Source organism: Eutrema salsugineum, unplaced genomic scaffold (assembly GCF_000478725.1).
Source record: "Eutrema salsugineum unplaced genomic scaffold, Eutsalg1_0 scaffold_1, whole genome shotgun sequence".
Classification (NCBI taxonomy): domain Eukaryota; kingdom Viridiplantae; phylum Streptophyta; class Magnoliopsida; order Brassicales; family Brassicaceae; genus Eutrema; species Eutrema salsugineum.
In genome coordinates this window covers 3,919,729-3,943,685 of record NW_006256909.1, presented here as the reverse complement: position 1 = coordinate 3,943,685, position 23,957 = coordinate 3,919,729, and the positions used below count along the sequence as shown (strand labels likewise).

General features: G+C 36.1%; 8 protein-coding genes across 10 annotated transcripts; 3 read left to right on the top strand and 5 right to left on the bottom strand.

The window, feature by feature from the left end:
* Positions 1-247: 247 nt before the first annotated feature.
* Positions 248-1,580, bottom strand: LOC18031015 (early nodulin-like protein 3). The gene is made up of 2 exons (XM_006412624.2): positions 1,291-1,580; positions 248-795 (listed from the first exon to the last, which is right to left on the bottom strand). Exons 1-2 carry the CDS (start codon positions 1,475-1,477, stop codon positions 428-430), a joined length of 555 nt encoding a protein of 184 aa, XP_006412687.1. The 5' UTR covers positions 1,478-1,580; the 3' UTR covers positions 248-427.
* A 1,350-nt stretch (positions 1,581-2,930) lies between these two features.
* On the bottom strand, positions 2,931-6,187 carry LOC18031013 (signal recognition particle receptor subunit alpha). Of its 2 annotated transcripts, none has more exons than XM_006412622.2 (8): positions 6,057-6,187; positions 4,610-5,634; positions 4,436-4,520; positions 4,258-4,353; positions 3,900-4,160; positions 3,561-3,806; positions 3,382-3,465; positions 2,931-3,285 (listed from the first exon to the last, which is right to left on the bottom strand). In XM_006412622.2, exons 2-8 carry the CDS (start codon positions 5,611-5,613, stop codon positions 3,160-3,162), a joined length of 1,902 nt encoding a protein of 633 aa, XP_006412685.1. In that variant the 5' UTR covers positions 5,614-5,634; positions 6,057-6,187; the 3' UTR covers positions 2,931-3,159. The 2 variants fall into 2 exon arrangements, with proteins under 2 accessions (XP_006412685.1, XP_024004541.1); XM_024148773.1 differs by lacking the exon at positions 6,057-6,187 and adding an exon at positions 5,733-6,050.
* A 2,524-nt stretch (positions 6,188-8,711) lies between these two features.
* Positions 8,712-13,115, top strand: LOC18031014 (serine carboxypeptidase 24). Its single transcript, XM_006412619.2, has 9 exons — positions 8,712-8,999; positions 10,879-10,986; positions 11,095-11,190; positions 11,328-11,420; positions 11,680-11,765; positions 11,876-12,288; positions 12,406-12,501; positions 12,607-12,712; positions 12,810-13,115. The coding sequence occupies exons 1-9, from the start codon at positions 8,744-8,746 to the stop codon at positions 12,957-12,959; spliced, it is 1,404 nt and encodes a 467-aa protein (XP_006412682.1). The 5' UTR covers positions 8,712-8,743; the 3' UTR covers positions 12,960-13,115.
* Positions 13,112-14,896, bottom strand: LOC18031012 (nucleoid-associated protein At4g30620, chloroplastic). Of its 2 annotated transcripts, XM_006412621.2 has the most exons (7): positions 14,785-14,896; positions 14,408-14,553; positions 14,113-14,213; positions 13,986-14,025; positions 13,610-13,681; positions 13,449-13,505; positions 13,112-13,358 (listed from the first exon to the last, which is right to left on the bottom strand). In XM_006412621.2, exons 1-7 carry the CDS (start codon positions 14,843-14,845, stop codon positions 13,284-13,286), a joined length of 552 nt encoding a protein of 183 aa, XP_006412684.1. In that variant the 5' UTR covers positions 14,846-14,896; the 3' UTR covers positions 13,112-13,283. The 2 variants fall into 2 exon arrangements, with proteins under 2 accessions (XP_006412684.1, XP_024005318.1); XM_024149550.1 differs by having other exon boundaries at positions 13,986-14,213.
* A 293-nt stretch (positions 14,897-15,189) lies between these two features.
* Positions 15,190-16,906, bottom strand: LOC18031011 (probable mannose-1-phosphate guanylyltransferase 3). Its single transcript, XM_006412618.2, has 4 exons — positions 16,826-16,906; positions 16,443-16,554; positions 16,284-16,349; positions 15,190-16,204 (listed from the first exon to the last, which is right to left on the bottom strand). Exons 2-4 carry the CDS (start codon positions 16,551-16,553, stop codon positions 15,320-15,322), a joined length of 1,062 nt encoding a protein of 353 aa, XP_006412681.1. The 5' UTR covers position 16,554; positions 16,826-16,906; the 3' UTR covers positions 15,190-15,319.
* A 975-nt stretch (positions 16,907-17,881) lies between these two features.
* Positions 17,882-19,586, top strand: LOC18031010. The gene is made up of 4 exons (XM_024149491.1): positions 17,882-18,332; positions 18,537-18,607; positions 18,741-19,095; positions 19,194-19,586. Exons 1-4 carry the CDS (start codon positions 18,231-18,233, stop codon positions 19,374-19,376), a joined length of 711 nt encoding a protein of 236 aa, XP_024005259.1. The 5' UTR covers positions 17,882-18,230; the 3' UTR covers positions 19,377-19,586.
* A 612-nt stretch (positions 19,587-20,198) lies between these two features.
* Positions 20,199-21,330, bottom strand: LOC112081871 (pentatricopeptide repeat-containing protein At5g65560-like). Its single transcript, XM_024148667.1, has 2 exons — positions 20,670-21,330; positions 20,199-20,596 (listed from the first exon to the last, which is right to left on the bottom strand). Exons 1-2 carry the CDS (start codon positions 21,328-21,330, stop codon positions 20,199-20,201), a joined length of 1,059 nt encoding a protein of 352 aa, XP_024004435.1.
* A 1,478-nt stretch (positions 21,331-22,808) lies between these two features.
* Positions 22,809-23,722, top strand: LOC18031009 (UPF0057 membrane protein At4g30650). Its single transcript, XM_006412616.2, has 2 exons — positions 22,809-22,999; positions 23,392-23,722. The coding sequence occupies exons 1-2, from the start codon at positions 22,910-22,912 to the stop codon at positions 23,524-23,526; spliced, it is 225 nt and encodes a 74-aa protein (XP_006412679.1). The 5' UTR covers positions 22,809-22,909; the 3' UTR covers positions 23,527-23,722.
* The last annotated feature ends 235 nt before the right edge of the window (positions 23,723-23,957 follow it).

Here is a 23,957-nt window from a genome sequence, read left to right as displayed (position 1 = left end):
TGGTCTCATCTTAACAACTCCACCATTAGCCAATTCAGCAAAATCAGGGACACACACATAAATATCAAATTTTAAGATTTTCTTGGACGTTATCGATGAGCTTTGTTTTAATTACCACTATCACTCACTACAATCTTTTCGATAAAGAAAAATCGATGTAGTTTCTAAAACAAGAATATAAATCACCTAAACTAGCTAGTTGAGATTTTGAAACGCTTTTTTATTAAATGATGATTCAAATCACAAGAATAAAGTTTTGAGAGTGAATATCTCAAAATACATAACAACAAAACAGAAGAGATAGATCTCTTATGTTGAAAACTAAAGGAATTGGAAGAAACTTAAAACACTCTGGGAATAAAGAAAAACTAAATCTTGCTAAACAAAATGAAAACGATAAGAACTACATTCTCTCGACCAGTCCTCTCTAAGCCATAGCCAAACCAATCGCAACCGCGGTCAAGAAGGTCAAACCGCTTCCAACGTTCAAGCCAGTCGCAGCGTTATGAGCAGCAGCTGGAGCTGGAGTTGTAGCCGGAGGACTAACAGGAGAAACCTTAGGATAATTGTTGTCGCCACCAGGTTTGCGTTCAGACAAAACAACGATAGTAACCTTTTCACCTTTAGCACAGTTTCCAGGAGCACCACTTATGAAGAAGTAAGCTCCTGATTTCTCAAGTTCGAACTTTGTCTCTCTATCATTGTATTGCTTCAAGGGTTTTGCTGTGTTACAGCTCTCGTAATCTTCCTTTGTCACTTGTAACACCGAATCTACTTTCACGTCGTATTTCCACACTATTCCACATGCATGAATACATCAGTATATAAAACCATATTTATACATCAAATATATATGATATAACTGCATGGAAACATCCTTCCAGAAGTCTAAAAGATCAAGTAAAACAAAATATTCGGAATATAAATGGAACTCTCTCTCTCTCTCTCTCTCTCTCTCTCTCTATATTTATTATTTTTCATTTTCTATCATTAATCTGTGGAATAATGTAAAACCATATTATTGACAAAACAATCTGCTGATTCCACAATTTTGTAAAACCTTTTGAGAAACTCTATCAAAAATGAAAAACTATATAGAATAGAACGGTAAAATCATTTGAAACATTAAAGGATTCCTATTTCATATTTTTGTCAGTATAATCTTGCGTAATAGCTAATATCTATATTCCACAATTATGTAAGATTTTATTTGTGATAAGAAGATTGCGATAAACAGAATAAAAGCCATTCATGCATCAGAAATATAAAAATTAATAGGATATATAGTACCGAGAATGTCGCCGACTTTGAAACGATTGCTCTCGGCCCAGTGGTTGAGAGTGTTGTTGGGACAATCTGGAACCTTCCACGACCCCACAGATCCACCGACCAGAATCTCCCTCGGTTTGGAGGCTGCATGGCTCACTGTAGCAAGTAAGAGGAAAACAAGAGTCAAAACTGGAACTATGATTCCCATTTTTCTTTAGACACTGCCTTCTTTATAAGTACAAACAGCTCTTTGTTATTCTTGTTTTTGGGTTTGGAGTTTGTCTCTTGTTTGTTTTGTTTTCTCTATTGGTGAAGATAATTGGAGGAGGTGGATGCTGTTTATATACTCGTTGTGGTTTGGAGCTAATCGTATTTTTTGTGTGTTCTGAGATAGGTTCGGGAGATCCGAACCGAGCTTGAAAAATATGGTCTTAATTAGTATTCAAGCGTATGTTTCTCTAATTTTGCTAAATAAATGCCAGCTTTTACTCACCTTTTACAATACAAAAATTATGTTACATTACATGGAAAGAAACTAAGATACTTGTTATGGCTTAATTTCCTTTAACACTGTTTCATAGTTATCCATTTTTATCAAATTTACGTATCCAGAAAATCCAGGCTGAGGCTACCATGCTGAATCTTCTTACTTAAACCATTATGCCACCATGTATGAGTTGTTATTTTATGTTTATCCTATTTTTAAAAATTCATACTATTCAATATTTAAAATATTTGTTTTTTTTTGTAAATATCTCCAATTGTTTATTTTCAGTTTAATACTATGTTTTTCAAATCATAAGGAATCTTTATAAATTTGAAAATGTTTCAAATCATCACACAGAATTGTATGATAAGTAAAGAAACATAACGTGCCGGAAGAAAAACACCTAATTTTACAATATAACGTAACAAGTACCAATAATGTAATCTTTGACCTCGTACAATTTTATTAATTATTAACAGCTAATAAAACAGTACATTTCTCTCTCGTATTACTATTCATAATTTTATTTGAAGCAAAACAATATACAAATACGGTAACGGTACTTGTAGTTTGTATACGTTAGGCATGAAAATACTCGGAGCTGTAAATGATATTTGATAGTTACGACTTACGAACCGTTGTAGTCAAAAACAAAGCACATCACAATGGTTATTACGAAAAAACTACGTAACCGAAATAGGTTGTGTTCCAATCAAAATTTTTGGAGGATCTATTTTTAACAATGAAAATAAGAATTTTGTATTTAAATAAAAATCACAGCTGATCAATATGATTTTTAACAAAAAAAAAAGCAAATTTAAACATGATTATTATTGTCCACTTATGTGATTTTTTCTATGTCGGATTAATGTTTGTTCTGATTTTAATGACAAATTTATTTAAAATAAAAAAATTAAACTTTCATTCCATAATTCGTAACCTGATAATCAACATATTTTGTATAAACAACTTTGATAAATACATTTGCTTGCAAAAAATAAATACATTTGCCCTATGTGTTTATTCATAATTTTATAATGTGTTATCTTGATCTCTGTCATGTCTTGAATTTTGATATTTTTCGTGTTTAAATGGAAATTCATCGTGTTTTCAGTTTTAAAAAATGTCGAAACTATAAAACGTAGTCAGAGACTCAAAACAAAACAAGGAGAAAAGTGTGAAAAAGGAGCATTTGCCAACTTGTTTAATTAAAGCAAAATGATAAAGATAGTTTCATAAAGTCAGAACTTTAGACCCACAAGTTTTTTTTAAAAAAAAAAGTCTTGGCGATTCACAAATTGGCACCTAACAACTTTTTGAACTTATCGGCTCCCAAACACATGTTTCATGAGCCTCTTGCCCGGCTCTGATGATGATGGTGATGGTGATGGTGATGATGATGCTTATTTGAGAAGTGTCTTGACTATGGCTTTGACATTTAGCTTCTTCAGGTCAGGGTAAGACTGGCCACAACCCACAAACATAACCGGTGCTCCTGATATGTAAACCATCGATAATGCTGCTCCAACCTACAAAAGCCCGTCCCAAACACTCGTTTACATTTCATACACAACATTTAAAAGATCAAAGCCAACATCAATCCTACTATCAATCTTTTACTGTACCTTATCGTCAATGGTATCGAACTTTGTCAGTAAGATTCCATCAATCAATCTTGTGTTCCCAGAAGTGGAGAGATCCGAAAGTTTCTGAATTTCAGCAAAAAAAAAAAAAAAAAAAAAAACCGTTCATAAGGTCCCCATTATACACCTAATAAGAATCTAATGCGGGTAAGAAACTGAACCTGATTAAACTTTGAGAGCTGGTCAACTGCTTCGTTCCCAACAAGTGCTTCACCAACAAACAAGACCAAGTCAGGGTTATTCAGGTTGATGAGCTTTGAGAGAGCTCTCATCAAAGGTTCATTATCCTGCATCCGACCAGCTGTGTCAACAAGAACAACATCGGATCCATTTCGAGTTGCTTCTTGTATGGCTTCTTTAGCAACCACTGCTGGATCCTTTTCATAACCCTTTTCAAATATCGGTACCTGTTGCCAAATTCCACCACCCAATTTTATAATCAGTTTTTACACCATTAATCAAAGATTCTTTGAATGTTAAAAACACAGATAACTCATTACCTGCAACCTACGAGCATGAGTCCGTAACTGCTCAACAGCTCCAGAACGGAATGTGTCACAAGCAGCCATCATTACACTGACCTTATGCTGCAAAAGCCAATACGCCACTTTGGCCAGATTGGTGGATTTCCCAACTCCATTGACTCCAACAAACACGACCACATAAGGTCTCCTCTGTTCTTTGGCAGCATGAACGTCTCTCAATATATCAATGGAACGTGTTGGAGTCAGTATACGAATCAGAGCATCCTCCATTGCTCCCTGAGATCATATGTTTCACCACAATCAAGCCATCTTGAGATTGCAGAGTGACATGTTTTCTAGAATTAATTAGAGCTACAAGGACAAAGCACAACACCTGAACGGTTGAAGAGATCCTTGTGAACGATGCCAACTTCTTTCCTTCAAGACTTGCTTCCACTGATTCACAAAGCTTCCCGGCTATCTCTTCAGCCTGTGAATGAAAAGCCCAAGCTCAAGTAAGACACACACCCAAGTCCAAACATAATAAATGATGCTACTGTATAGACACATACCACATTCTTGGTCATGAGCCGTTCCTTCAGAGCCTTCAACGGCTGTTCAAGGTCTGTCCTTTCAAGATTCGCTTTCCCAGTAATACTGAACACAAAATTACAGTATATGTTTAATACTCGATGATAGTATAGATTAGTAAACTAGCAACAAAATTCAACAAGATAAACGCTAACCTTTGGAAAACTGAAGAAAACCAGCCTTTTTTCTTAGCCTCAGGCTTCTCATCACTTCCTGGTTCGTCATCATCTTCACTTTCACTATCACTGCTGAAAACCTCTTCCTTGTCCATCATACTTTCTCCTTGGTCAGCAGCCGCAATATCTACATGATCGTTGCTCCCATTTTCATCCACGGAATCCGTGAAGTCCAATTTCTCTTTTTTAGGAGCTGCATCATCCCAAACCCTATTTTTCTTTGTCGCCTTTTTGGCTGGTTCCGCAGCTGTTACCTTGGAACCTTTATTACCTATACTGTCAGCTTTCCTTATACCTCCTCTACCTCTTACTCCTTTACTCCTTAGTTTCTGAAGTTTGCTTAAATCAAGTGCAACATTATCAGTCGTGTTTTCTTTTCCGTTAGCAAGATCAGTCTTCTGAGAATCATCTTCCATCCTATGATTACCATTGGAATGACCATTCGTCAAGTTACCGACTTTAGCTTTATTACCATCTCCATCATCTTTTTTCGATCCACCTTCGCTCATCTTTTTGTTCCCACCTTCAAGACCAGCCTTTGAGACCTGCCCTTGCTTCTTGACACTGCTCACAGGCTTTCCCACCACTTGCTTTGTCTTCCTCAACTCCTCGGCCCGAGCTTCAGCTTCCTTCCTCAGCTGCCTAAAAGTCTCGTCGAAGTCATCATAAGCCATGCGTTTAGGATCATAGATCTCAGAGAAGCTTTGCTTCACCACAGAAAGCAAATCATCCACATAAAGCAAGTGGAGAATCCGCTGATAAACAGCGACAAAGACAAGACCAAGATCATTGTGGAACGTCCACTTGAGAGTGTAGGCAGCACCATGAGCATCGTAGTTGAAGGAAACATCCCCAGATCGTTCCTCAAGGAGACAGGATCGGATCAAAGTATCGATCGGTGATCCTTTCAGAGCATTTCCAATCTCTTTGCATGTCCAAAGGATTAAACCTCCTCTGGTAAAGATTAAAAGCTGTTCCAACATCTTCGATCTTCAATTCGTACCCTGAAAAAAACATATGATCTTCCAAAAATCAAATCCCAGAGATAACAAAAGCTGAACGAATTGAATAAAATCAACACGCAATCGTCCAAATTCTAAACCTTTCTCTGCATTAAAAAGCTCTTGCGATTGAGAAAAAACAATATCGAGAGAGATAAGGAAGCAACCAAATTCAGAAATTCAGAAATCTCAATCGATAACCTCAATCGATACGGATAAATTCAGAAATCGTGGCAGATTTTAGCTAAGGAAGCAACCAAATTAACGGATCAGGAAACGCAGACAGCAAATCCTAAAGAGAAATCGCTCAGAAAAGCAAAATTGAAGATCTTAGTATCTACGGATCTTCGCTTTGAATACGAAACTCAAGAGATTGAGAGAAGAATAAATCGAATCGTAGAGTTCGGGAGAGGGAGGATCCAAACCTTGATTCCTGTCGTTTCTTGATACAATTGCCCAAAAATAAAAATTATAACTTTACAGGGCGAGAGAGACGACGAAAAAGAAAAAGAGAAAAAAAGGTGAAAATTATGATCCACTATTGATTCCCTGTTATATATAGAGGGTTAACATTAATTCTTTTTTTTGGGGTCAGATGACTTTCTTTTTTTTTGGTCAAGGGTCAGTAAAAATTTAATTAATTATCATAGTTGGGATTTCTTTCCTTCTAATTTTTGTTGGAATATGAACAATAAGAGTTTCTTAATTTTTTAGCATATTACAGAAGAGACTAAATAGGTATTGTAACTCAATTCAGACACGAACCAAATTTTGTTTAAGTAATAAGAAAAAAAAACAAAAGAAAATGAAAGTGAAACCGACTTTGCTTCGTGGAAGGTGTTGATGATGGCTCATGGACGGTGTGAACTGTGAATAATGAAAGGAATGTTGTTGATGTCCCCATTGACTAACGAACGACAGACGAAGAAAATCCAATGCGGCAACTATAAAAAACGCTGCGTCTTAATGTATGTCCTTGCCCTTGCTCTTTTGCATTGGGTAAAAATGGCCATGGGCTTTATAAAGGCCCAACTCACCACCTAGTTCATTTTTCTTCTGAAACATACTTACCTTTCTTTCATCTCGTTTTTCCATTAGTCTCGTAGGTTTGTTAAACGGAACTATTCTCCTACTACGACCTGAATGTTACTCCCCATAATAAAATTTATAATACACAGATCGAAAATTTGACTTTGGGGGATATAATAAGGTTCTGAAATTTTTTCTCATATAACAATATAAATAATGGTAATGATGATGATGGTAGTTATTAACTAATTCTTATGAGAATGTAGAAAATTAGCATGGAAGTTTTGGTCCATATAGCACAAGTTGTAATGGCTTACATTATTTACCCCTATTAACCACGCCAATTACACCGTTGTTAACCATTGAATTAAATCCACCGTTGTCAGCAATTGAAGTAATGTTTTCTAAACGTGAATTTGCATCAAATCCCCAAAAATAGATCGTGCGTGTAGCATCAAATTCAATCATGAATGATCGCAATTCCTTAGGATCTGCCGATCGTTACGCCAGCTCTTTTTATTGTTTTTTGACTTCGATGGTTCAAAGTCTACTTGTTAGGAATATAGTATTAGGGTCGCAATCCCCATTTTTTCATAGATACACTTGCGATGTGACTTTTAACATTTAATCAAACTCAATTGTGTGAATATATTCGAAAAGCTTTTATAAGTTATCGTTTTCGAGTTTGATATCTCGTTTAGAGAGAAAAAATTAAGATTACAAACCTAATATGATCTTTTACTCCCATAAAGCTCGTTAGATAATTATAGTCACACCTATCTATTTTTAATGTTTTAACTTTTTAACTAAATCTTTCTCTTTTGACTACAAACAAAAAAAAAAACTTTCTCTATTGTTCACTGTAGATAAATTAGTGATGATATCTATTTAGAATCTATTAACTTCTCTAATTTGATATAATTAAGAAAACTTGTATAGCTAGAAATTTATGGAAGAAACTAACTTCCGTTCAGTTTGAAGCTGTCTAAGTCACAGTCACACTTAACGGGCTACCGAGTTTTTGACTTTATTGTCCACCTAGTTGTTCACCAATTAGCAACTATAGATATATATTATTATGCTTTATTATAATCAAGACAGTCAAATAATTCCAAAAATCACTTAAAAGTTAATATTGATAGAAATGTCTGTATACTGGTAGAAGTGTATCAACTACGCCTATTACAGTGTAAGAAGTAAATAACTTGCACGAGGGGATGAGAGAAGAAGATAAAATAATCATTGTGCAATATTGCATTTATGGCCTTAATCTGCTTCTGATTCTATAATGCATATTTATATGGCCTTAATCTGCTTCTGATTTTAAATCATATCTTCTTCTGAATTCAAGATCCAAATTTGACTTCGAATATTAGAAATGTAGCAACTGTTATATATACATATACCCTAAAAATGTAATTGCTCCACATGAATTTATAAAAAAATTTAGATGTCTGAAAAGTTCTAGTACTAGCAGCAAACAATAAGGTTAATGCGGAATATGCATAAAAAAACATGGTTCAATATGATGTGATCGATTTTTCTTTTTTCCTTAGTGTGATCAGAGCGAAACATGACATATCCTTATCACATTCACCGAATTTGTCCCGACAGAATTCTATGTGAGAGATGTAATACCACAAGGTCAACAACTAATATCGGCCTAACCAATACATATATAGTATTTCATCAAATTGGTTTATGTGAGTGATGTATTATACAAGCTCGTGAATAGTCCCTACATTGGCTATATATATATACAAGCTCGTGAAGAGTTCCTAAACATACTCATATATATGCCAGTAAAAATGCATTAACATATATAGAGATAGAGTGAGTGTGTGAGCAAGGCCCACTCAACAGCTGGCCAACCTACACATTGTGTTATAACTCAGCAATACACACATTAAATAAGAACCTCCAAAACCCCATCCATCAATGTCCATACATCTCTCTACATTCACACGCATATAAATACATACATACGTACATACAATTATACATCTCCATATACTAAATGAACTAACACACAAACACCCATTGAAGAAGAAAAGTGGAGAGAGTGTGAGAGGACAACAAATTAATGGCAAGAACGCATCTCATTTTTCTTCTTCTTGTAGCTTTTCTATCAAAAACATCGTCATCATCATCATTACCTTCAAGAGAGCAAGAGAAGGACAGAATCAAAACACTTCCAGGACAACCAAAAGTGGCATTCTCACAATACTCAGGCTATGTCAATGTAAACGAGTCTCACGGTCGTTCTCTCTTCTATTGGTTGACTGAGTCATCTTCTCCTTCTCCCCACACTAAACCCCTTCTTCTTTGGCTCAATGGAGGTCAGTTTTCTCCACTTCAAAATCATTCGTATACATATATACATCATTTCTGGTTCTATAGCTTCTTTTTTTGTGGTCGTCTTGTTTATCAGTACACATATTTTAGGGGTTTCATAGCTTCTTTGTGATTATTCTTCTTGCAATCACGCATTTATATCCGGCTATAGTTCAGAATCGTTTAAAAGCGAATTTTAATCAGACCAAAACCAAACTAAACTAAAGACCGCTTATATGAATAAACATTTTCCTAAAAATGAAAAATAAAAAACGGAAACCAAACCGAATTTATGGATCGGATATAAGATATGGTTATGTATCAAAGATCTGTCCATAAGTATAGTCCTCATTCTTTTAGACAAGGAGACATAAAGGTAAAAGAGAGAGTAAACAAAAACTTAGTCCCAATACAATTTCATAAGACAAAAATTATGAGACCAAACAAGACATATCTACCTATTAGGCATTAATTACTAATTTGTGTATTTATTTTAACATAAAGTAAAAATCGTTATTTTGGATAAAAACAAACCAATGTCTAACCAAAATAGCAATAGCATATCAACCACCCTATCTGCCTCTCATTAATGGAACATGCACTCCTTTTCTTTCTCTCTTACGTCTTTATTTTTTTTATTTTTTTATTTATATTCAAGACCATTAATATTAATTACTACATAAGTACTCCACGAGCTTCGGATTTCGTACTCTGTGCAATCTATGACACGGATAAAGGCTTACTATCTTTGACTTTAACATTCATGACGACTATAAATAGCATACAGCTATAGCCATAAGAGATTTAGTTATACTAGTAGTGTAAATTAGAAGCCCACATGGGATCACCTCGTGAAGTCTAATCCCTCTATTAACCTAATTTATGATCAATATGTGTATCTTAGTTCCCAAGAAATCCATTTTTAAAAAAATAATAGTTTAATGCAATTATAAGTATGGGTTTAGCCTGATCAAATATAGCCTGATCAAATATAGTTTTCTTCTATGAAATTATTATATGTTGAGAGCTCTCTTGTCACTATCAGGCATCAACTTGTTCCTATTTGGTGCCTTACCTGTGCCTTTGTTCCTCTGTCTCTTCATTGGCTTCTGCTAGAAAGCATGGCAAAAAGATGAAATTACCTTTTTACTGCCTTTTATAATTAGATCCAACAAACATATATACATACACATTGCCCAAAAGCTTACTACTTTTTCGATTTATAATTAGTTTCTATGTGTTTTTTTTATTAGGTTTGTTCTTTGCAGTTTGCAATAGTATAAAAGTTCACCTAATTTTGGAAAGAAAAAATGAATTTGTTTCAACAAAAGCATGCGTATTCATGGAGGTCACAAGTTGATGACGAAAATGATGATGGCATTCTATAGTTGTGTAAGCACACACACACTCACGCCCGCGCGTGTATTTTTCACATTTTTGTGCGTATGTAATTTTATTTATTTCCACAAAATCAAAATATAGATTGTTTTTTTCGGGTCCAGAAATATAGGCGTCATCAAATATTCTTTTGATTTTTGGCCATTGGTTTTTATTTAATTTAATCATTGGTAGGAAGAAATTCGGAGCATGCACGAACAGAACATGCCATAATATGGGTCACAGTCCAGCTTGGACCAACTTCTTGAAAGTTAATCAAGAAAATTATAAGAAATTACTAGATTATCGAGATGGAGAATTTTGTATCTATATATCATTATCTGGCCACATGTAATAACATATGATTTGCTACTCATTTGTATAGTAAATAAATAGATATTGATAATGATTTAACTATTGAAAGATATATAATGTTCACTGAAGGAGAAGTATAACATATGATAATTTTATTTATATATATATATAAAAAAAAAACAAAATCCACAGGACCAGGCTGCTCGTCGATTGCTTATGGAGCTTCCGAGGAAATTGGACCATTCCGTATCAACAAAACCGGTTCCGATCTCTATCTCAACAAGTTCTCTTGGAACAAAGGTAATTACCTAATAACTTAACTTACGATCTTAACATCAAAACCAAAAATATTAACCGGAATATTATGGGGTTTTAAATATTAATTAACCGGAATGTTTACAATAACAGATGCAAACCTTCTGTTTTTGGAATCACCGGCCGGTGTTGGATTCTCATACACGAACACAAGCTCCGATCTTAAAGATTTCGGAGATGAACGAACAGGTTCAATCCATTTTCTTATTAATTTGTCAATCATTCATAAATCGACATGCGACGTGATTAGTATATAGTTTTTTTTTCTTGTGTTTTTGCCTGAGAAAACTGATTTTATGTCTTGGTGATAATAATCCGTATTACAGCTCAAGACAGTTTGATATTTCTTATCAAATGGTTATCGAGATTTCCTCAATACAAATACAGAGACTTCTACATCGCTGGTGAAAGTTACGCCGGTATGTCATTACTTACCAATATATATATATATATAGTTTGATTTATTCAAACTATATAGCTTGATTTTTATAAGAAACAAATATATTTTGAATTTGATTTAGCTAAAAAAAAACTCGATAATTCTTCTTTTGGTTTGAAGTTTTGAGAAATCAATTTAAAGTAAGAGGACTTGAACCAAGTTACATAATTTGGTTCGTTTTGGTCGGTTAAAAAGGTTCAAGAATTGCCTATTTATTATCTAAATTATTATTTTTACAGGTCATTATGTTCCTCAGCTGGCCAAAAAGATCCATGACTACAACAAAGCTTTCTCAAAGCCAGTCATCAATCTCAAAGGGTTCATGGTAATAACTAAAAATGAAATTACAAAAAGGTGTAATCTAGCTCATATCTAAAATGTGGGACAAATTTCGTAATTAACGAAAGATTACCACTCCTCATTTCATTTCTCAAGGTGGGAAACGCAGTAACGGATAATGAGTACGACAGTATAGGAACCGTAGCTTACTGGTGGACCCACGCAATCATCTCCGACAAAACTTACAAGTCAATTCTCAAACACTGCAACTTCACGGTGGATAAAGTCTCCGACGACTGCGACACCGCCGTTAACTACGCCATGAACCACGAGTTCGGTGACATCGATCAGTACAGCATTTACACACCAACGTGCGTGGCTTCGAAACAGAAGAAGAAGAAGACTGGTTTCTTTGTACGAATGAAAAACACACTCTTGCGTAGACGGTTAGTGTCTGGTTACGATCCTTGTTCGGAGAGTTACGCAGAGAAGTATTATAACCGTCCCGATGTTCAGAGTGCTATGCACGCTAATGTTACTGGGATTCGCTATAAATGGACAGCTTGCAGGTAATTAAGGCTCTTCGCTTTCACCACTTAAACCATGTACTGTGTGTAAATGATGATTTGCAAAGAAAATGTGCCTGAAAAGAAATGGTTTATTGTTCATTCTCTGGTGTGGTGCAGTGATGTCCTGATCAAGAACTGGAAAGATTCGGACAAGACGATGTTACCGGTTTATAAAGAACTTTCAGCTGCTGGTCTCAGGATCTGGATTTTCAGGTAAATTTAACTAGGGCACTGTGTGATTTGGACAATGTGTCTGGGACTCACTATTTTAGTTACTATACAAAACAATGGATTATTATTATACTGTCATATATGCAGTGGTGATACAGACTCGGTGGTTCCAGTGACTGCGACACGGTTTTCACTTAGCCATCTAAATCTACCGGTGAAAACTCGTTGGTACCCTTGGTACTCCGGTAACCAGGTATGATATAGATACATGAATGTACACATGGTTATATATATATATATATATATATATTATCATACACAAGGCAGTGATGTCAATATGGCGGTGATAGGTGGGAGGATGGACGGAGGTTTACAAGGGACTGACCTTTGCAACAGTAAGAGGCGCGGGCCATGAGGTGCCTTTGTTTGAACCGAAGCGTGCTCTCATTCTTTTCAGATCGTTCTTGGCTGGAAAAGAGCTTCCAAGATCTTATAAGTAACCTAAAAATATAGAGTAAGAGACAATGTCTCCACAGGGACAATTTGGATTAGGACCCAACTCCGAGTAAACTCGGAATTCCTGTTTTTTTTTTCTATTGTTTAAAGCTTGATGATTCATTTCCACAATTTGGAAATCACAAAACGATTTGAGAGCATTCAAGTAATTGTTTATATTCAAAGAAGTACAAGGGTTCAGATATTTCTCTCTGATTCATTAGTGTTAGAGTACAGAGCTCTCTGTTTCTTTCTGCCTGATTGATATACAAAGACAAACTGGACTTTTCATACCTGTAATAAAACAAAAAAAAAAAGATCTGGTTTTGCTACTTTAATCCATCACTGAGGCCAGGTGGCATGCCTAAGCTCTGGGCAAGATCACTCATTCTTTCTTTCATAGCCTGTGAAATCGGAAAGGTTCTATAAGCAAGAGATTATAGAAAAACAGTACTGATAGTTGAACAGTAAAATATGGAATGTGATTTATTTACCAGTACACTCTTTGCATGAGCGTCCTTGTATGCTTCTGTGACCAGTAGTGATAGTTTCTACCAAAGGAAAACATGAAACATGAGAAACTGAAGGAATATAGCTTTGATTCATTCCCTGGTAGAAGCAAGTGCAAGAGGAAGTTAAGTGAAGATTTACTCACTTCGGAACCTAATTCCATGGCTGCATCAGTGATATCAGTGCGGATTGGTTGCTGGTTACCCGATAATGTAACCTGATACAAATTCAAACTTTCAGGTCACATACAGAGATAGAATATTAAACATAGGACTACGCTTGACTGATTGTGTAATTATCCCTAAAAGCAATACATTTAGAGGTCTCAGTCTCACATCGATCAAGTGTTGAGTAGTTGGGGGAAAAAAGGTATCTCAATTGGAAAACAGGCTCAAATTTTGAATCAGAGTTGCTTATCGGCCTCATTGATATGAATCATTTGATTATAGAAGAATAGCTTGTCAGGGTGTGTAAATGATCTATTAAAGAATTTAGGAGACAAACAATCTGCAATAGTATACCTTAACAAGCTCGCCTTGACAATACCCATCAAATTCAGCACTGAAAAAAAAAAAAGGTAATAAAAGCAGAATGAAACTCATTGAGACAGAATTTAGTAATGTGAATGGTTGGTCAATGGGGACATACACAGCAAGCTCCTTCTGCACACGAACAGCCTCTACTTGGACAACCATTTGAGCTTTCTTCACAGTCTCATACAGATTCTGCATATTACCAAGAATTCCTGCCTAGCTTCAAACATAAGAAGCAACAACAAACTCATCAGCTCCAAAGGTTTTTTTTTACGCTAAGTAAATCCTCGAAGAAGCTTCTGATCTCAGCAACGGAAGTTTTAAACTTATGTTGGCGAGAAAAGATGATAAAACAAGGCAAGTCTGTAGAGATTTTTGACATGAATTTTTTTTTTTTTTTTTAAATGTACCTTTGATTGCCCATCCTGGTTATTGTCCTTCTTCCCGCCTCCAAATAATCCATTAACACGAAGAGACCTCTTATGGATTTCAAGAAGAGGATTCTTCCGATTTAACCATACCACGTTCTGTCTACTACCTCGTGGCGCCGCATTCCCTGAAAATTACCAAAGATTCTTTACTTATACGAAAGGCTGCAGACAATGATCAAACTGTAAGAATCTAGAGTTTTATAACTGAGACAACTTAGCATGATAATCACACTTGTGCTTGTCAAAATTCAGAACTAAATAGATTCTCAATAAACACTTAAATTCACACACATACCTATTGAAATAACCCGCGAGAGAGAGAGAAAGTAGTCTCCCAGAGAATATTAGAAACTAACCATTGGAGAAAGGAGAGAGGAAAGGCTTGAAGAAATCAGTCGTCGTGGCCGTCGAAGCCATTGTTCTCCTAAGAGAGAGCAGAGAGAGAGAAAAGTCTCGAATTGGAGAAGATAAAACAGAAAGGAGGAGGTATTTTCTATTAACCAATCATATAACGCCACATCATCATACTTGAGTATCATATTGGGCCCCCAAAACAAAGTCGATCATATGACAACCAAAAAAAACCCAAAGATGAAGAATCAAAGAAGCTCTGGTCAGAACAGAATGATAGGATCCAAACCTCGTTGGCAAAGATAAGTTTTCAAAATGAAGAACGAGGACAGATTTCTTAATAGATGATTGCATCCATTAAAGGGTCACTAAATCTAGAAGGCGAAACCATTTTGTTTTTAAACCTCGAGAGAGCTCATATACATATATAAACTAGTAGTAGCACCAGGAAAAAACTCGACTTTTTCGTTTGGTCAATTCCAAATCATACGATATGAATAAACGATACTGAAAAAAAGAACAACAAAATGGTAACTTTCTCTAAACCGAATCATCTACTTTACTCTCCGAGCAAAGCATATGATCAGGCACATTACCATCTTTCCCAAGAACCGAAATGTTAACCACCCGAGCCGATCTTCCAACGGTCGAATCCCATCCCACGATACTATCAGACACAAAAGCATCTTTCTTGATCAGAGCACCACGCATCACAGTACAACTCAACAGTCTCACACCTGATTCAATAACACATCCCGGACCAATCACAACATCAGGTCCGATCAAGCATCCTTCTCCTATAACCGCTGTTTCATCCACCAAAACATTCCCAACTATATGATCCCCTGTAACCAGTTCCTCAGATGCTTTCTTTCTTAGAGAATCTAAATACATTCTCTGCCCGGTTATGTAATCTTTTGGCTGACCAATGTCCATCCAAAACCCTGGAAGTACCATAGCGTAAAGCTTCTTCTCTGATGCTATTCTAGGGAATATCTCTTTCTCTATCGACGTCTTTCTCAGCTCAATCCTGTCTAGAACAGATGGATTCAAGAGGTATATCCCTGCGTTGATCTTGTCCCCTACAAAATGTTTTGGTTTCTCCACAAAACTTTCAACTCTCGCTGAAGCTTCTTCTTCTTCTTCCGTGACCACCACGCCGTATTTGGAAGGATCATCGACTTTGGTCACCATGATTGAAGCCTCAGCACCGTGAGTCTTGTGAAACTCGATCATCTCAAGCAATGGATATTCACAGATAATATCGCTGTTTAGTACAAAGAATGGCTCGCTTGATTCTTCATCGACCAGTTTATCCCGAGCCAGCGCCAGAGGCCCTGCTGTCCCGAGTGGTTCTGTTTCTTGAGAAAACGTAATCTTCATCTCAAGCTTCTTCTCATATTCTTTCACAAAATTCAACATGACCTGAGAAAATACACCAAAAACACAATATGAGGATGCTGACATTACACATGGTAGATAATTACTTAAGGACAAAATGTACCTCTGGTTGTTGGTGATTGATAGCTAATACAATTTCAGTCACTCCAGCTGCTTTTAGAGCTTCAATCTGTGGCTCATTCAACAGATACGCAAATTATTGAATCAAAATCCTTTGGAAAAAGAGAAACTTTGAAATAGGAGAAGAAGAAGCAAACCTTACCTGATGCAAAATCATTGGCTTGTTTGCAAATTCAACAAGCGGTTTTGGTGTGCTTAAGGTAAGCGGTCTCAGTCGAGTTCCTAATCCTCCAACGAGAATAAGAGCTTTCATTCTGTTACAAGTTGAAAAAAAATGAATTACGTTACGTACCTATCAAAATCAGATTATTCTATTAGATGATGACTTATATATAACTTGAAAATTCCTACAAATCTAGGATTACACATCAGTCTGATGGAATGAAAATTAAACATTTCTGTCTTTCTCTAATCACCATATATCGATTAGGTTCCCCATTTCTAATCAGAATTCTCAATGGAACAGTGAGTGAAGACACGATTTCTATCGAGGAATTACAAAAGACAAAGAAAAAAAAAACTCACATGAAAGAGAATGCAGAATTGAGAAGCTTGTGAAAATCGAAAATGATGGTGAAGGAGACGACCAAATATTACGATTACTCGCTAATCACAAGGGTTTTAATTAAGGATAATTCTGGCCCAGAGCCTATCCAAGGCTTTTCGCTGGGTTTTCAATAAAAATTTGTTTTAGTTAATTTTCTTTTCTTTTTGTTTTAAAACGTGTGATCATATTACATGACTAAAAACTAATTTTTTGGGATCATATTAGGGATGTTAATTAAGAAAATAAAACCAAATGACTAAAATTAAATTTGATTAGATTTCTTATTTCCTTTTTTTTTTAACGTCGATTCGGTTACTTAGTTCTTATTTCCTTTTTTTTTTAACGTCGATTCGGTTACTTAGTTCCATTTCTAATCGCTTAATTGGAAATAAATTTGGACACCATAAATTTGATGAGGTTTGAATATTTGACATTGTGGCAATACAAATTAAAAAAGGAAATTATAAAGGGTATAATGGTCAGTTTCTAAGGGTACATGAGTGAGACTGTGTGATATCCATCTGCATCAGGCAAATAATATACACACGCACACTCGAAAATATATATGATATAAATATACCCATATATTATAGATAAAAAACATATTATAAAATATTCTCCTTTCAAACTCCATAGTTTTCTTCTTCTCCTGTTTCACTGTTTGTTTCAACCCAACTATTTTTGTAGCTCTCTCTCTCTAGACCCATCTCTTTTATTTCTCTTTCTCTCCAAATTTCTCACATAGATATATCTTACAATAGTAGCTCTTAATCTCTTCAATGGCCTAGTTGTGCTTTTTAATTCAAATCTTTATCAATCATCAAGTCCACCTTAGAGAGACATAATCCTAATCATAAACACAATAAAGATGGAACCTTTATTGGTCAGCATTTCAATGCCCCTTCTGCAACTACCAAAAGGACACAACATAGAAAAAGTAAAAACAAAGAAAAGAAAGAAAAAAAAAAGTTTTGATTTTTTTCCTTTTCTTTCTCTCCTCTCCCTTTTCCATCTTGATCACTACTCCTAGTTTTCTGCTGCTTGTCTGGTCTGTCTCATAGACTCTTACAAATAAAAAGAAAGAAAAAGGAAAATCCAATTTTAATTTTCAAATTGCAATTACAATCCAATTGTAATGGGCACCCAAAATCAAACAACAATTATGTGGTGGCTTCTTTGTGGTTTCTTAAGTCTTTGGTCAGAGTTTCACAGAAGGAATAAGACTCCCACCATTAAACCTAATCCCTTTTGCGTTCTCATTCTTTCTTTCTTCTCCCATCAAGCTTCCTCTTTCTTCTTCCACATCTCTCTTTCTCTTTCTCGCTACTTTTTTTGCTTTGCTTCGTGTATCCGCGATTCCCAAGGTTTCACTGATCGGATCCGATGAAGGAGATTAAGAATGATTTCGTCTCTTCCGCGTTTGACGATCCCAGGATCAGGTTCAAGCATCAAACCCTTATGGAAGAATATCAGGAGTTGCGAAAGGTAATTAGGGTTTAATTGCAATTTTTGGTTCCTTATTTGTTTCAATTTCCTCTCTGGATCTGGTGAATTTACACGATCCAATTTGTGTGTTCTTATGTACTTTCATGAATCTGGGTTTGGAATTGTTCGGTTGGTTCCAATCGAGCATACGAAGAAAGAAATTAGAAAAAGTTTGAATTTTTCTGCTTCTTATTTCTTTCTCAGGAAACAGAGTTTAAGATGAGGAAGTTGGAGATGATGAAACAAAAACGATTGACCCTCGAGGCAGAAGTTAGGTAAAGTCTCTGATCGTCATGTGAATTCCGTGTTTATGATATAATAATCACATGATTAAAGCACATTGCAAACGTTTAATTGGCTTGTTTAGTACATTGATTAGCTTACTGATTGTTTTGATCAAAACGATAGGTTCTTGAGACGTAGATATAAACACTTGAAGCAAGACCAAACTGTTGAAACCTGTCCCAAGGTATTGAGCTTGTCAGAATCTGGGGATGTAGAGGCACCAAGTAAACCGAGTCGCAAAAGAAAGAAGCAATCTGGCTCAGCATATGTGCCAGGTTTTGATTTGAAGCAGAAGGATACACTTTGCAATAAGAAGGAAGCATTGGCTAATAACGCAAGTTGTGACTTGGAAAAGAATCCGAAAAGGAGCAGAGGAAACGAGGTTCTGACAAACACCATTCCACTTCCTGATCTTAACGGAGATGAAAACACTTTTGTCAGTGACAAAGTCTCAGGCTTTGACTTAAACCAGATCTCGGTAAAGCCAAAACAGCTTCTGTTGTTTCAGTGATTTCACTTCCTTTTCTTGTGTAAATGATCGGCTTTATTTGTGGGTTTTGTGTTCTTTGGTTGTAGAGAGAAGAAGAGGAGCCAGAAGCGAATGGTGAACATATGGTCGCGGAAGCAACGAAGAACGCAATGGTTGGTGATCTACATGGCGAATTAAAGTTACCGATTTGCAGAGACTTGGAGAAAGAGTTAAACAGAGCAGTGAAGAGGAAGGTTTCATGGCAAGATCCGGTGGCTTTAAGTGTTTGAGGTTGTTCAGTAAGAATGTGAAGTAGGATTGAGATAATGATTTTAGCCCAATTTGCACATATGCATTTAAGGGATTGATATATATTAGATACAACATGTATAGAATTAAGATTTGATGAATTTAGAAAGTCATAACTTTCATATGTCCAACATATGACAACAATTGTCTTAGTGACAACATTATCATTTAAATCCAATTTGGTGATTACAGAAATCTCATGTATTGGATGTTCTTACTCATTCTCTGTTCACACGCCATAATAAGTAACAACTAGACCTCTAATTGGTGCCTCTGCTTTACCATCTGCTCCGTTACAATCACCCAAAATCAAGAATATGATGATTGGAACAGGAGTGGGATTATATCCTAATGTTGCTCTAGCAGCTCTACCAAATACGAAAACTGTTCCAGAACTCTCTCTCTTCTTCTTCTTGTTCCCGGGTTAAGCTCAGATTCTTTAGCCGAAAGCGAAGGCGCTCTGTTTTTGTCTCCTTCATTCTTCGGCTAATGAAATTGTGTTGTTGTGTTGATACCTTTTTTCTTTTAATCTCTCAGGATAAATCGTGATGACCGTCGAGAAGTAGACCAATATTATTGAATAAAAAAAGGTTCGGTTTTGTAAATATATTAAACAAATCAATCCGTCTCTTTGCAACTCCACAGAGACAGTCAAACGAAAAAAACCCTAAACCCTCTTACTTAGGGGGCACACAAAGAAATTTAAAGACAGTAAGGAAATGCAAAAGAAAAATCACAAATGTTACAAAAAAACCAGAGGATGGTTAAACCTTGCCAAAAACAGAGAAGGTAACGGGCAAAGATCAATCACTTGTGCTAGATATAAGCCAGTTTTCAAAAGCTAGTTCATCATCGTAGAAGCCAGAGCGAAGCAGCTTCTGAATAACTGATTCTGCTCTCTCTTTATCTCCTCTATCAAACAACCCGCAAACCAACATTTTGCAATACTCAAACTGCGGTGAGTGACCACATCGAATAACATGTTCCAGAATCTTCACCGCGTCCTCGTACTTTTGCAGCTTGCAGCAACAGCCAAGAATCGCTTTAAAGACCATCTCACTTGGATGCGTTTTCTCTTTGAGCATCTGATCCAAAACCTTCTCTGCTATTTCTAGATTCCCGATTTCACAGCTCTCCAAAATGAGATTCTCATAACCCTTTGCACACCCATGATCAACCATCTCCTTGAAAACCTCCAAAGCTGAATCAACATCGTGTCTTCTAGAGTGACCGAGAATCAAAAAACGTAAATGTGGAATGATTAGGAGTCAAACCAGCTTGAATCATCTTACACAGAAACTGTCTAGCCTCGAGCAAATAACCAAGCTTGCAATACGCATTGATCATCATATTAGGTGTGTAAGTGCCACGAGAGAGCACCATACCTTGCTCCAACATATCTGTATAAACTCGCTTCATCTCATGGACCAGCTCGAATCTAGCCAAAAGATCCAACAAGGCGTTGTAGCATTTGGGAGTGAGCTGAGACTTGAACGTCCTAGAGAAACCAACGACAAACAAAGAGTCTAGCACCGAACCGCACATCGTTGTCATCAGTAAGAGGGTCTTAGGCACGTGGCAGGCGATTCCATATGAAGTCAAAACGTGGAGGATAGATGCATAGCAGGACACGGTTTCGTTGAATACGATGTTAAGATCGAGAGAAGAGACATCGGTAGGGGTAACATACGCGAGGAAGGATTCGAGGGAAGAAGGAGGATTCTTCTTCTGACATGTCCGTTGGGAGTCAATGGAGAGAAAGATACTTAGCAGATTGGAATTGTCCGATTTGGACACATGAGAAGGCGTTGTAGATGGAACAAGAGTCTTCTGCCTACTCGGTTCAGTGAGAGCCGAGAGTACGCTCTCTACTTGGAACTGTTTCACCGATGCGCTGGAGAACAGTCGACGACGGAACTGCGCCGGGATTCTCATTCCAGCAAAACTAGGGTTTGCGAGCTAAGAACCTTGCAAACTCTACTTTCATTACAAAAGTGTGGGGCTGCTTGGTTGAGTTGAGATTTGTATTTAGAAACTTTTAACTTATTTTAAAAGTTTTATAAGTCTTAATATTATTTAAGCAAATTCTTAGTTCCTAAATATTTTGAGCAAAGTTATATAAGTCTAAAAATTTAAGCAAAGTTTGGGGATTACAGAACTTAGTGACTCCAATTTGGTGATTACAGAAATCTCATGTATTGGATGTTCTTACTCATTCTCTGTTCACAGGCCATAACAAGTAACAACTAGACCTCTTATTGGTGTCTCTGTTTTACCATCTGCTCGTTTTAAAATCACCAAAAATCAATGTGGGATTATATCATAATGTTGCTTTAGCAGCTCCCCGAGATTTAAAAATTGTTCCAGAACTCTCTTCTTCTTCTTCTTGTTCCCCAGGTTAAGCTCAGATTCTTGAGCCGAAAGTGAAGGAGCTCTGTTTTTGACTCCATCATTCTTCGGTTAAAGAAATCGTGTAGTTGTGTTGATACATTTCTTCTTTCATCTCAGTATCTATTATTGACTTTATATTAATAGGTTTTTGATTTTGGATGAATTTCAAGAAATTGTCAAGATTTCCATTGAAATGCTAGTATTTGGAACCATGTATTTGGTTTATTTATTTTAATCTAAACTGAAAAAGTCTCTAAACAAAGACTATTCGTACATTTTAATCAAAAAAAACAAAACGACGAAGTTCTCTGTCTAATGGAAGTCAGCGACGGAGGAAAATATGAGTTTAGATTACTACAACTCCACAACAAAGTTGTAGATGTCTTGGATTTTAGATTACTACAACTCAAACAACAAAAGTTGTAGTAATCTAAAAATCGAATGTACAGAGACCAAAAGGTTACTCAACGAGAATACTAGAGTAAAGTAAAGCTTAGAAAATATGAATTTGTGGTTTATGATGAAACAAAAACTAAGAAAGACAAGAAAGACAATATAAGTTCGATTGGTGGAAGCGTAAACCCTTAGGTTAATTTGCAGGAAATAAAAAATTTACTGATCAGACAATAAAACAGGAGAAGTAACTAAACACTGTTCTTAAAAACACATTTACAGCTAAATCCATTAGCATGGTGCTGGAACTGCTGTAAATCCAATCTTAGTCTGGTCCCGGATGTAATTGAAGACAAGACATGCCTTTCTAGGTCCGTTTTTCACATGGCCTACGTAAACCTTAATGTGGAGGGAAAATCACAGTAAAAAAGATCTAAAGATGATCTCGTGTGGTAAGTTGCAGCATACCTTGCGTGTTCTACTCCACGTTGAAATGAAAAATATCCAAGGAGTGGGGTAAGGTTAATATACGTGATGTCGGCATGCAATCTGAGCCGTGCGATTCAAATAAACGAACGACGAAGATCTCTTTGTTGACTTTGTAAGAGCGTGGATCGTTCTTCACTGGATCTCTGTGTCGCTAACTTTCAGTGTTCCCTCTTTTCCATTAATTTCATTATAAAGAACAAATTCACGTCAAGAGTTTCTTGAGCTTCTCATATCTGAAAAAATGGCGAGCAACATGGAAGTTTTCTGCGAGATCTTAATCGCGATCCTTCTCCCGCCTCTTGGAGTCTGCCTCAAGCGTGGCTGTTGCACTGTAAGTTCTACTCGTCTACTGAGGAAAAATCCTAACTTTAGTTTTGAAAACAGATTCCTTGGAACTTTTTAGAAACTGAATCTTGGAACTTTTTAGAAACTGTAATATAGGTTTAGTTTCTGAGCTAGAATTTTCGGTGTTCTGTTACTACGAGGCTTAAATCTATGGAAAAAATGTGGTCCATTTGTTTTAGAATTTGGTGATTCTAATGAAAACTTGGATTATTAGCATATGACTAATGGTATGAGAAAGTTGGAGTTTTCCTGGCTAAATTTCTGAATTTAAATCGCAAAACGTCTCAGGATTGCATCAGTGTCTGTTTGATCACGTAGAAAGTAGATTATGTAGTACTAGAGAGTTTTAATTTTTAAATTTTGTTGTTGTTGTTGCAGGTAGAGTTCTTGATTTGCTTGATCTTGACAATCTTGGGGTACATCCCAGGCATAATATATGCGCTGTACGTGATCGTGTTTCAGAATCGTCAAGGGGAATCTCACGATTACAGTGCCCCACTCAACTCTGCTTGATCTCTATATATCTCTTGGTCCATTCCTCGGATTATATGTCCTTGGAACTGTTTACTTTTTTTTGTAATCAACTCAATAATTTGCTTTGCAATGTCATCTGTTTATTTTAATTATTATGTATTGAACAATGCCAGTTGCATTGAATGAATGAATTCTCACTATTGGCACCGAAATGCAACACCGAAATATATCTTTTGATTGATTCTCATCTTTTTTTTCTTTTGTAATTTCTTTTCTACCTTGCAACTCTGTTTGTAATCCAAGTCTTGCCGGGCCAATTACACTGCTGTTCAATCAAAAAAAAATATCTTAAAAAAATGATCTGGTGTGTTAAGCTGCACCATATCCAGTGTGTTCTGCTGATCCACGTTAGTAAAAATAAGGAGTGGGTGTAAGGTACGTGAATCACGAGACGTAACCTCAAGCCGTAA

What these genes read in the sequence shown, in the direction of transcription:
- LOC18031015 (XM_006412624.2), bottom strand. Translation starts at nt 1,477, where the DNA reads ATGGGAATCATAGTTCCAGTTTTGACTCTTGTTTTCCTCTTACTTGCT. An exon ending in CAAAGTCGGCGACATTCTCG is followed by an intron (nt 796 to 1,290) that starts GTACTATATATC and finishes CATGTGGAATAG; the next exon opens with TGTGGAAATACGACGTGAAA.
- LOC18031013 (XM_006412622.2), bottom strand. Translation starts at nt 5,613, where the DNA reads ATGTTGGAACAGCTTTTAATCTTTACCAGAGGAGGTTTAATCCTTTGG. An exon ending in GGCTCATGACCAAGAATGTG is followed by an intron (nt 4,354 to 4,435) that starts GTATGTGTCTAT and finishes TTTCATTCACAG; the next exon opens with GCTGAAGAGATAGCCGGGAA. An exon ending in AGCTCTCAAAGTTTAATCAG is followed by an intron (nt 3,466 to 3,560) that starts GTTCAGTTTCTT and finishes GCTGAAATTCAG; the next exon opens with AAACTTTCGGATCTCTCCAC.
- LOC18031014 (XM_006412619.2), top strand. Translation starts at nt 8,744, where the DNA reads ATGGCAAGAACGCATCTCATTTTTCTTCTTCTTGTAGCTTTTCTATCA. An exon ending in CGCTGGTGAAAGTTACGCCG is followed by an intron (nt 11,421 to 11,679) that starts GTATGTCATTAC and finishes TTATTTTTACAG; the next exon opens with GTCATTATGTTCCTCAGCTG. An exon ending in CTTGGTACTCCGGTAACCAG is followed by an intron (nt 12,713 to 12,809) that starts GTATGATATAGA and finishes TGGCGGTGATAG; the next exon opens with GTGGGAGGATGGACGGAGGT.
- LOC18031012 (XM_024149550.1), bottom strand. Translation starts at nt 14,845, where the DNA reads ATGGCTTCGACGGCCACGACGACTGATTTCTTCAAGCCTTTCCTCTCT. An exon ending in CCATGGAATTAGGTTCCGAA is followed by an intron (nt 13,506 to 13,609) that starts GTGAGTAAATCT and finishes TTCCTTTGGTAG; the next exon opens with AAACTATCACTACTGGTCAC. An exon ending in CTCATGCAAAGAGTGTACTG is followed by an intron (nt 13,359 to 13,448) that starts GTAAATAAATCA and finishes CCGATTTCACAG; the next exon opens with GCTATGAAAGAAAGAATGAG.
- LOC18031011 (XM_006412618.2), bottom strand. Translation starts at nt 16,553, where the DNA reads ATGAAAGCTCTTATTCTCGTTGGAGGATTAGGAACTCGACTGAGACCG. An exon ending in AGCCAATGATTTTGCATCAG is followed by an intron (nt 16,350 to 16,442) that starts GTAAGGTTTGCT and finishes AATGAGCCACAG; the next exon opens with ATTGAAGCTCTAAAAGCAGC. An exon ending in TCAATCACCAACAACCAGAG is followed by an intron (nt 16,205 to 16,283) that starts GTACATTTTGTC and finishes GTATTTTCTCAG; the next exon opens with GTCATGTTGAATTTTGTGAA.
- LOC18031010 (XM_024149491.1), top strand. Translation starts at nt 18,231, where the DNA reads ATGAAGGAGATTAAGAATGATTTCGTCTCTTCCGCGTTTGACGATCCC. An exon ending in AATATCAGGAGTTGCGAAAG is followed by an intron (nt 18,333 to 18,536) that starts GTAATTAGGGTT and finishes TTTCTTTCTCAG; the next exon opens with GAAACAGAGTTTAAGATGAG. An exon ending in TTGACTTAAACCAGATCTCG is followed by an intron (nt 19,096 to 19,193) that starts GTAAAGCCAAAA and finishes CTTTGGTTGTAG; the next exon opens with AGAGAAGAAGAGGAGCCAGA.
- LOC112081871 (XM_024148667.1), bottom strand. Translation starts at nt 21,330, where the DNA reads ATGAGAATCCCGGCGCAGTTCCGTCGTCGACTGTTCTCCAGCGCATCG. An exon ending in GTGTAAGATGATTCAAGCTG is followed by an intron (nt 20,597 to 20,669) that starts GTTTGACTCCTA and finishes ATGTTGATTCAG; the next exon opens with CTTTGGAGGTTTTCAAGGAG.
- LOC18031009 (XM_006412616.2), top strand. Translation starts at nt 22,910, where the DNA reads ATGGCGAGCAACATGGAAGTTTTCTGCGAGATCTTAATCGCGATCCTT. An exon ending in TCAAGCGTGGCTGTTGCACT is followed by an intron (nt 23,000 to 23,391) that starts GTAAGTTCTACT and finishes TTGTTGTTGCAG; the next exon opens with GTAGAGTTCTTGATTTGCTT.